Source organism: Carlito syrichta, unplaced genomic scaffold, assembly GCF_000164805.1.
Source record: "Carlito syrichta isolate Samal-C Ts95f unplaced genomic scaffold, Tarsius_syrichta-2.0.1 Scaffold307169, whole genome shotgun sequence".
NCBI classification, from domain to species: Eukaryota; Metazoa; Chordata; class Mammalia; order Primates; family Tarsiidae; genus Carlito; species Carlito syrichta.
The window spans coordinates 24180-35263 of NW_007251265.1; the positions used below are offsets into that span (position 1 = coordinate 24180).

At 43.4% G+C, this 11084-nt stretch overlaps 1 protein-coding gene across 1 annotated transcript in view; it reads right to left on the bottom strand.

Moving 5' to 3' along the window:
• Window positions 1-450: 450 nt before the first annotated feature.
• Window positions 451-11084, bottom strand: part of SPATA5 (spermatogenesis associated 5) — a 267058-nt gene continuing 256424 nt past the window's right edge. The window contains exon 15 of the mRNA XM_021715497.1: window positions 451-522. Within this exon, the coding sequence (XP_021571172.1) occupies window positions 460-522 (63 nt within the window). The 3' untranslated portion in view covers window positions 451-459. The remainder of the gene's footprint in view (window positions 523-11084) is intronic.

Consider the following 11084-nt stretch of genomic DNA (forward strand, 5'->3'; position numbering starts at 1 on the left):
ATGTCTCTCTAGCTTTTTCTGACATCACTTATAGCCTCATTCAAGTGGACGTCACTGTGAGTGGCCAAGGGAGTTGACATCCCGTGTGCTCTTAAGGGCTTCTGTAGGTGGACCACGTCTCTCTACTTCCTAAAGTTCCAGCTCAGTCAGAGCACATTCCCTGAGAAACAGAAGCTGCTAAGTGGGGTCTGAGGTGAGACGACTGTAAGCAAAGCAGTGCCAGACCGACTTTTATAGCCACAGGGCACCCATGCAAGGACTGAGGGGGATGACTTTGGCAAGCAGCGAGTCAGCACGAGGTGAGTTCATGGTTTCAAGACACAATCATGCATCACCAAGTTCTGCTCATAGCATGCACCTGAAGACAGACTTTGGCGTGCTGGAGGTGCGTGCTGAGCTATGAAGGTACTTGCATCAGATATGCAGGGAACGGGCCATCTCAACAGTGATGTCTGAGGATCAGAAAGAGAACGTTTTCTGGTAGACAGAGCTCGCCAGTGTCACCTTGAGTGCTGGCACTACCTGAACATCAAGAAGAAATGATGAGCTGCTGCACTGCCTTTGCTGACTGGCTTCGAAGAATTTATAAGTGGGTGGAAAAGACCATTCTTGCCAACTCCTCCAAGGATTTCACTGTGTGTTACGGTGTATTACTATCAATGTCATGATTCTTAGTATGTAAAATACAGATTATCCTAAACCTTTCAAAAGTAGCGTAAGTAATCTTTGTCATGCGCCAATGAGAAACCAGAACTATCAACATCATTTTGGGGGATGAAATAAACCAGTGACATATTAGGAATAATGCCCAGGACAGAATTTTAAGTGCAGGACCAGGATGACTTTCCAAGATAAGCTACAAATGGCAAATTAAAAACTTAAATTTATTCAAACGTATGTGGATCCGAGTTCTATAAAATGAACAACAGGTCTCAAGTCCCCAGGTAATTCTGCTCTCATGAGTGAGTGAGCCGTTTAGAAACCAGAAAAGAATAAGAGGAAAACTTAGAGGGATCAGCATCCCTCAAGGCATGAACCATACATGGCAGGCTTAATAAAATGAGGCTAGCAGGCAGGGCCACCCGGCAAGGTCACAGTGCAGGACGCTGCCCACGTCCAGGGACAGTACCCGCACAGATACGCCCCTCCTGGAGCCATGTACTGCTGTGCCCTGGCACAGAAATGCACAGAAGGCCTCGATTCCGGGTAACAAAAGTCCTCATTTAACGAAAACAAAATGAGGAGAAACAACACAGACAGATGCTGCTTTCTTAAGTGGAGAAAGCAGAAGGCAACAAGAAGGAAATGAAGAACATCTCCAGCCCTTCCAACGGTTATTTTCTTGCAAAGTTGGAAGTCCCAAGTCAACCTTAAAGTGTGCCTGGTAGGGCTCTGGACTTGAAGGCAGCCACGCAAAGGCTTTCTGGGGTGGGGACGCCACTTTCCAGTCGGCTCTGCAGTGACTGCAAAGGCTCCACAGTCACGTGGCGTCTGGGCACACCCTGCCACCGAAGTGGATGACCCCCCGCAGCTGTGCTTCTTCACAGAAGCCCCCAGAAACACCCTCGGGGAGTGACAGAGGGCTAAAAATGAGGGCTGCTGCTGACTTTCGAAAACAACTGATTCTGCATGGTCTTCAAGATAAACATGCACACTCTGAGTCTGAAACGCTGATCTGCACATCCACTTTTTGGGTCGCGCCCAAGAAGATAATAACAGCTCTAGCTATGATTTTGAGTGTTCTTCTAATTGTACTTTGATCAAACTTCCGGTTAAATAATTTGCCTGCCAAGGTATGTATTTGTTCAATGTTTTAATTACCAAAATTACAAGCAGAGATACAAAAGGTGGAGTTAAAAATGTCGTTTTCTTCTTTAATTTCGTGAGTTTTGTTTTCTGCATTATTGAGTTGAAGACCCTGAAAAGAACAAGTAGATGCAAAAGCAACATGCGCTTGAACTCTTGGGTGCACAAAGTACACAGGGTTTTTAGCTACTTCTCCATTATATTCCTAAGCCCGACAAGAAAAAAAGTAAACATTAACTAGCATACAGAATGGCTGTTTAGGGACTACCCTTCCCCAAGAAGGTGCACAGGTAGTTAAAGCCACAGAGTTGGCTTTTTTTTTTTTTAAGTCAGAGTCTCACTCTATTGCCCAGGCTGGAGGGCAGTGGCATGCTCACAGCCATCACAGCCTCGACCTGCTAGGCTCAGGCGATCCTTCCACGTAGCTGGAACCACAGGCATGTGCCACCATGCCCAGCTAATTTTTTTTTTATTTATTGTTGAGATACGTCTCGCTAAGTCACCCAGGCTGGTCTCGAACCTCTGGGCTCAGGCGATCCTCTCACCCTGGCTTCCCAAAGTGCTGGGATTATAGGCATGAACCACCACACCTAGACAGAGCTGGCATTTTTAAGATCCACCAATGATAAATCATTTTTCAGATGACATAGTGACTGCCATGCTCTTCCACTGGTACCTTTGACGCTTCGTGGTACCAGGCAGATTCAAATAGGATGTGACAGACATTTCATAATAACCACACTACACAAAAACACACATTCTCGTGGCATTAAGTTGTCTGTTTTTATCCTTCACCCCATCTTTCAGCTTTATTTACCAGAAAAGACGGTATCTGGAAAGCCACCTATAGCCATGACGCTTTCGATGGTTTCCCAAAGGTGACGGGGGAAAACGAAAGGGCAGCGTGAAGGGGGGCTGAGGGCCTCCCACAAGCCACGTGTGGAACGCAGCTGCCCCACCCAAGACACAGTGTGTTTCACAGCTCCATGTTTCTCAAAGCGGAGTCACGGATTTCAGACTTTAAACTGTCAAGAATGCAAAAACTGGGGGCTCCAGCCTTCGTTTCAAACTGAGGCAAAGACATTTCATTTAACAAGAGACTAACATATTCAGATAGGTGTCAGCTTGTCAAGACGGCATTTCACAAGCTTACTATACACGCGACACCATGTTTTGCTTCTGCGAGTTCATGAAGCTAACGGTGCTCCGTGTGTTCAGCAGAGGTTTTTGCTAGACCAGTGTTTTTAAACTGCTCTGCAGAACCTCCATGCCTCAGAGGTCACAGCAAACTGGGGCGGGGAGGTGGCGAAATGTAGGTGGAACATACCCCTCCAAAGCGGAGGCCTTCTTCTCTTTTATGTAGATGGGCCTTCCTCCTAGGGTTTTATCTGACAGAGGGGAGGGGCAAGATTCTGCCACTAAGGTCTTTCGGGGAACTACTCACTTGAAGTTTCAAACATGCTAAAAAAGAGTACCACTGAATTCTAAAATAAAGCTTTCATGGAGAAACATAGCCCTGGAATGGAATACAGATGTGGAAAGAGTATACGACTGTTTCTTGAGACTATACTTTGCTTTTGTAATTCCCAGTGTTGCTGATGTAATAATCTTCACCTACCAGTCTATCTTATTACTTATTCTCAATTGGAAAGCAGCATCAAATAGTAAGAATGAGTTTCCTTGCCAGTGTTCTCAGAGAAGCTTAACAATGTCTTTTCTAGGACTTCTCTTCAGCACACCCTGGGAGCTCCCTTCACTGTTCTCACGTGAACTGCTGGCTTCCCAGGTTCTGAGTTTTCCCCTTGGTTTTGGTGGAACACATTTGCCAGTAGCTTCCTAAAAAGAGGTGCATCGAGACACACTCGCTTCCTATCTTGCGCATCTGAAATGAACATACTCCGTCTTCACATGTGACTTCATCGTTTGGCTGGATACAGAACTCGAGTTTGGAAATTCCCTCAGAAACTTAAAGCACAGCTCTCCTATCTTAGAGTTTCTGCTGCCGAGAAGTCGGTGGCAACCCAAATTTTTGGCCCGCTTGTGCGATGGTTTAGGACCAGACAACTGGTAGGCAGAGTGTTTCAGTCTGGGAACTTTGTGTTCTTCAGTTCTTGGAAAGAAATTCTGATGGTCTCACTCCTCTGATTTCTTCGTTTGCTCTGAGGCCTCTGAGTCAGATGTCACCACCTCTCCAATTCTTATCTCTCTGTCTTTTGTTTGATTTCTGGGAGCTTCCTCAACTTTATCTTCTAATTCCATTTCTTTTCCACTTCTACCCGAACATTTTAAATCTTCAAGTAAGGAGCAATTGCACGTTCTTTTTAGAGTCTCTGGTTCCTGTTTTGTGGCCACAGCAGCGCTTCTTATCTCCTTCATCTGCCCCCAGTGTCCCTGTCAGACTTTCTTCGAGTACCGGGGCGGAGGCACTGACACACCAGCTGGAAACGCCAGCGGTCTTCCCCACTGCAGCAGCCCCAGTGCCAGACTCCTGAGGGCTGCTCTCTCGGACGGCCAGCTTCTCGCCAGAACCACCTCCCGACCACCCGCCCGGCTGCCGGCACAACAGCGGCTGAGCAGGGAAGGCTCGGAAGGCTCGGCACGAGCATGTCGCCTCGTACTGAGGACCCTCTCCGTTTGGTCTGGCAGGTTGCGCTCCCCATCCTCCGTGGGCCTGGCGTCTTGTGTCCAGACTCCTCCACCTCAACCTCTCTGAGAAGTACGGCGCCAGTGTCCTTCTGGGGGTGGTCGCCTGGCTGTGAGGAAGGGAGGGAACCCAGGAGTCCCCCACCTCCACAAAAGCCTTGCAGCCAAGCCCGTGTTCAGCCCTGCCCCAATGAGACAGGCTGGACATGTAAAGGGACGCCTCGATACTCATTTGAAAACTGAAATCTTAAAATCAACCTTGGCCATGGTCTCCGACTATATCCGAACCAAGTATAAGAAGCAGTCTCCATTTTCAGAGTGAAACAGTGACTATTTACGACCTTTTGCTGCCTATGTTTACTGAGTCCCTTCTTTCTTAAGGGCAAGCTCTCAATTAATGCTCATTTGATTCACTCCCTTCTTGGTCTCCCACCAATTATACGATTTATCCACCAAAAACTTTACCAACAATCACACAGACGTGTGTCAGCACGGAAGAGGCAGGAGCCAGAGATTCTGAGGCTGCGGCTTTCCCGTCATCTCAGCCCCGGAGTTCCTCCGCACCCCCCGTCGCCCCCCGCATCACAAACGTTTTCAGAGTAATGATGCCGTCTGCCTGGGAGATACTTCTGGGGGGAAAAGATGGGTCTTTGAGCTCAGCATAAATTAGTTAGTGAGACAGACAGAATTTCATACAGAGAAAGACTGGAAGGGCTAAGGTGGACACCTGACTTGTCACGAAAATGGCAAGAGCGATGCCTGAAGTTCCAAACTTTCCTTTCAAACCAAAGGACTCATTGGCAAATCTCCTAGGTTTTTGATACTGATATGAAACTCTTTAAAGGCCTTTTTTATGACTTGGTGTGCTTGAAAGACTCAAGCTTAAAGACACAGATTGCTTAAAATAAAGAGAAGCAAGGCGAACTTTTGTCAGGGCATGGGATAGTAAGATAGCCAAATCTGTCACTGGTTTATAGAGACAGCAACTTAGGACTCCAAAGGAGGTGACCGTCATTCAATTCTTCACGAATCAGGAAACAACCCACTGCATACAACTGTGAAGTGAACTTGAGTTCTAATAACAGAAACATTGAGAATGTGGTTCTTGCTAGAATCAAATAAAGAGCAATGTGGGGTATGAAGACACCAGGCCAACAGAATCCTCCTTGCACACGGCATGTTTCCGTACACCCTGGACATCATTTAATGTATGTTTCTCAGCTCCAAAATCTGCTTTCTTCCTCCTTTCCCCATAGAAGCAAGGTTCACGGCCTACTGACGTTAGACCCCAAGTTCTTCTAACGTGGGCAGAGCAACCAAAGGATGATTGTGTCATGCTGCTCTTTATCCACCAGGATATATCCCGTTAGCCATGCTAGCAGGCCCAGGCTATCACTGAAAACGTCCTCAAGTCTCTCTTAAGGTTCAAAAAATAGAAGACAAAGTACGCGCGCGCGCGCGCACACACACACACAATTACTCGCTTTAATTTTGGCCTTGTTATTTTACAGCACAGGCCTAGCTGTGTTTTCTGAAGACAATTTTCCCTAACCTTAACTCTAATATTGTTTAAGAATAATAGGTAATAGTATGATGTAAAAGTTCTATGTTGGCTATAAGACCTAGATTTTTAAAGATGAAAACGGTTTTCGGGAGTGATTTCATTCAACATGAAGAAACTGAAATTCAAAGAGGTTAAAAACTTGCCCAAGGCCACAAGGCTACTTAGTGCAGAGTTTGGAGAGTGAGACTCCATGATGTCACTACCAGGAGGTGATATGACAAACCTCGAAATCAGACACAACTTTAAAATGAAAAAACTTCTCTCTATGATGTATGTCTTCATTTAGAATGCCCCTTCCCTCATCTGTCCCCTTGAGTACAGAGCTGTGTTTTAGAACTCAGTAGTATAGACAGCCATTGTCTGCTGTGTGGTCCACACACAAAACACCACGTGTGCCCAAGTTAGGCTCGCTCCTGTGAGCAAGAGCCCTGCAATCTGAGAGTGTCTTTCTACGCACGCAGGCAGAAACTCCTGATCAAACACAGCAGCACAGTGTGTGTGTATGTGTCAGACAGACAGACAGACAAGAGTTCGAGGAAGTAATTCTTCCTTGTCATTAAAAGTTATAAATGAGGGCAAAAATAAACCATTGAGCAAATATGGTGACTTAAAAAAAAGTTTGAAAAAATTGAACACAGACCTTTTTCTAAAGAAAAAAATATTTAATGGCTTACTAAATAATTTGGAAAGAAAAGCTGATCATTGATTACGATTAAAAATATCTGCTCTGCAAAAGACACTGAAGAATGAAAAACAAGCCACAGATTGGAAGAAAATCCTTGCAAAAACACATTTCTGATAAAGGACTGATATCCAAAACATACAAAGAGCTCTAAAACTTCAGCAATAAGAAAAGAAACCCAATAAAAATCAGGCAAAAGATCTGATAGTGCCTCACCATGGAAGACGCACAGGTGGCAAAATAAGCACATGGAAAGATGCTCAAGGTCATATGACATTGGGAAACTGTAAGGCAACAATGAGACGCCACTATATGAGTGGCGAAAACCTAGGATCCTGCTAGCAGGAAATGCGGGCCAGGAGGTGGGGCCACAGGACTCTCAGTCATTACTGATGGAACTACAAACGTGGTACAGCAGCTTTTAAGGCAGCTTCACAGTTTCTTATAAAACGGAACATACTCTTACTACGCGATCCAACAATTGTGCTCCTTGGCATTTACCCCCAAAAGCTGAAAACTTAAGTCCGTTAAAAAAACAAAAATCTACACACAAATGTTTATAGCAGCTTTGTTCATAATTGCCAAAATCTGTAAGCAACCACAATAGGTAAATGAATAAACAAAAGGTGGCATATCCACACAATGGAATTCACCCAAGATAAAGAGAGCCATCAAGGCACCAGAGCTATGGAAGAGCTTGAAGGGAATGTTGCTACGTAAAAGAAGATTCCAACTATATGACCTTCTGGACAAGGCAAAACTATGGCAACCTTAAAAATGATTAGTGGTTTCCAGGGACTCAAGGAGAGGAAGGGAGCGATGAATTGGGGGAGCTCAGGGGATGTTTAAGGCAGTGAAACTGCTCTGTCTGACACAGTAAAGCAGGCTGTATACACTTGTCGCTTGTCAAAACTTATGGGATGTATAACACAGAGAGTGAGCCCTACGTAAACTATGAGCTTTAGATAACAACAGCAGCAATATATAAGTATTGGTTCAACAATTATAACAAACATGCCAACTCATACAAAATATTAACAGACTAGGGGGACTGCAGGATGAAGTCAAGGGTATATGGAGCTCTCTGTATTTTCTATTTATTTTTCTGTGAACCTAAAACTGTTCCAAAAAGTCTACTATATATATATATAAATTATATATATAATTTAAAACGTCATGTAAGAGATTGTTCTGGGCATTAAAGCCTATCTTATAGTAAGGTAGAACAAACGTTTATTCAGTGAAACAAATTTTGGAGATAAAACCCCCAAATATAACTTTCACATTATAAAAATATAACGCTGGAAAAAGAAAAAAAGAATTTTGGGCCTTTGATAATAGAAAATAGTACTTACATACAGGAACACCAGGATTTATAAAGCAACTACTAAGTAAACAACAACAAAAAAAGATACTGACTCTAACACTATTATAGTAGGGGACTTGAATACCCCACTAACAGCCCTAGATAGATCATCCAGGCAAAAAATCAACAAGGAGATCCAGAATCTAAACTTGACACACAGTCAAATGGACTTAGTAGATACCTACAGATTATTCCACCCAATAACCACAGAATATACATTCTACTCATCACCACATGGAATGCACTCCATGATCAATCACATCCTTGGCCATAAATCAAGCATAAACAAATTCCATAAGGCTGAAATCTTGCCATGCACGCTCTCAGACCACAGTGGAATAAAAACAAATATCAACACTAACAACAATTCCCCAAAGCCCACAAAGACATGGACACTAAACAGTATGATGCTGAACAACTATTGTGTCAACACCGAAATCAATGCAGAAATTACAAGATTCCTGGAAACATGAAAATGAAGAAACATCTTACCAAAACCTCTGGGATGCCATGAAAACAGTTCTAAGAGGGGAATTTATATCTCTTTGAGCACACCTCAAGAAAACAGAAAGATCACAAGTGGAGAGCCTAGCAAATCACCTAAGGGAGCTGTAAACAGAAGACCACCAAAACCCCAACTTTAGCAGAAGAATCCAAATCACCAAAATAAGAGCCCAAATACGGGACATAGAAGACAAAAATATCATAGAAAACATCAGCAAAACAAAAACTGGTTCTTTGAAAGAATTAACAAGATTGATGGACCCCTTAGCCAGAATGATCAAGAAAAAGCAAGAAGCCCAAATAAACACAATCAGAAATACAAAAGATCAAATCACAACTGACCGAAAGAAATACAGAAGATTATCAGAGATCACTATGTACACCTATATGGAAACAAACTTGATAACCTAAATGAAATAGAGGACTTTCTGACATCACACAATCTCCCCAGGTTGAAACAAGAAGACACTGAGGTACTAAACAGACCAATAACAACCCAGGAAATTGACTTTGTCATACAAAATCTACCTACCAAAAAAGCCCTGGACCGGATGGCTTTCCAGCCAAATTCTACAAAACGTACAAGGAGGAGCTGATACCAATCCTACTGAAAGTATTCCTGGCGATTGAGAAAGATGGAATTCTCCCCAAATCATTTTACGAAACTAACATCACACTGATACCCAAACTGGGTAAACATCCAACAAAAAAAGAGAACAACAGGCCAATATCCCTTATGAACATAGATGTAAAAATCCTCAACAAGAATCTAGCAAATTGGATCCAACAACACATCTCAAAAATCATCCACCATGACCAAGCAGGCTTCATCCCCAGGATGCAGGACTGGTTCAACATCCGCAAGACAATAAATGTCATTAAATACATCAACAGATGTAAAAACAAGAACCACGTGATTATGTCATTAGATGCAGAGAAAGCTTTAGATAAAATCCAGCATCCTTTCTTGATAAAAACCCGCAAACACCTAGGTATAGAAGGAACATACCTCAAAATAGTAAACCCACAGCTAACATATTGCTAAATGGACAGAAACTGGAAACATTTCCCTTAAAAACTGGAACAAGACAAAGCTGCCCACTCTCACCCCTCTTGTTCAACATCGTGTTGGAAGTCCTAGCTCGGGTAATTAGACAAGAGAAGGAAATCCAGGGTATCCAAATAGGAAGTCAAGTTATCCCTCTTTGCTGATAATATGATCCTATACCTTGAAAATCCAAGAGAATCTGTCAAAAACCTGCTTGCACTGATAAAGGACTTTAGCAAAGTCTCAGGGTACAAAATGTACAAAAGACAGTTGCATTCCTATATACCAACAACAAGCAGGCAGAGATCCAAATTAAAAACACAATCCCAGCCGGGCTCAGTGGCTCAGCCTGTAATCCCACACCTTTGGGAGGCTGAGGTGAGTGGATTGACTGAGCCCGTGGGTTCGAGACCCGCCTGGGCAGCGAGACCACATCTCTACAATAAAATCAAAAAATCAGCCGGGCGTGGTAGTGCATGCCTGTAATTCCGCTACTGGGAAGGCTGAGGCGGAAGGATCGCTGGAGCCCAGCAGGTCGAGGCTGCGGTGGCCGGGAGCAGCCACTGCACTCCAGTCTGGGCAACAGAGTGAGACTCCAACTCAAAAAATAATAATAAATAAAAATAAAAAAAATAAAAACACAATCCCATTCACAACAGCCACAAAAAAAAAAAAAAAAATTTAAATACCTTGGCATTTTCCTAACCAGAGACGTGAAAGAGCTTTACAATGAGAAATACAAAACTGCTCAAAGAAATCCAAGAAGACACAAACAAATGGAAAAATATTCCATGCTCATGGATAGGAAGAATCAACATTGTTAAGATGTCCATCCTACCAAAGGCAATCTACAGATTCAACACAATACCCATTAAGTTGCCAACATCATTCTTCTCAGACCTGAAAACGACAACACAGAAACTTATATGGAAACATAAACGACCATGAATAGTCAAAAAAATCCTTAGCAAAAGAAACAAAGCAGGAGGTATTACACTTCCAGACTCCAAACTTTACTATAAGGCTACTATAATAAAAACAGCCTGGTATTGGTACAAGAACAGGCACATAGACCAAAGGAACAGGATAGAGATTCCAGAAGCAAAGCCTCAATTTCTCAACCAACTCATCTTTGATGAAGCCATCAACAACAACCACTGGGGAGAGGAGAACCTATTCAGCAGATGGTGTTGGGAAAACCGGCTGATCACATGCAGAAGATTGAAACAGGATTCCTAACCTATCACCACACACAAAAATTAACTTTAAATGGATCAATGACGTAAATGAAAAACCTCAAACTATAAGAATCTTAGAAAACACAGGAGACATAGAACTGGCAACCAATTCCTATTCAGAACCCTAAATGCCCATACCTTGAAAAATAAGATAGACACTGGGCTCCGTGGCTCAGTCTGTAATCCCGCACTTTGGGAGGCTGAGGTGAGTGGATTGCCTGAGCCTGCGGGTT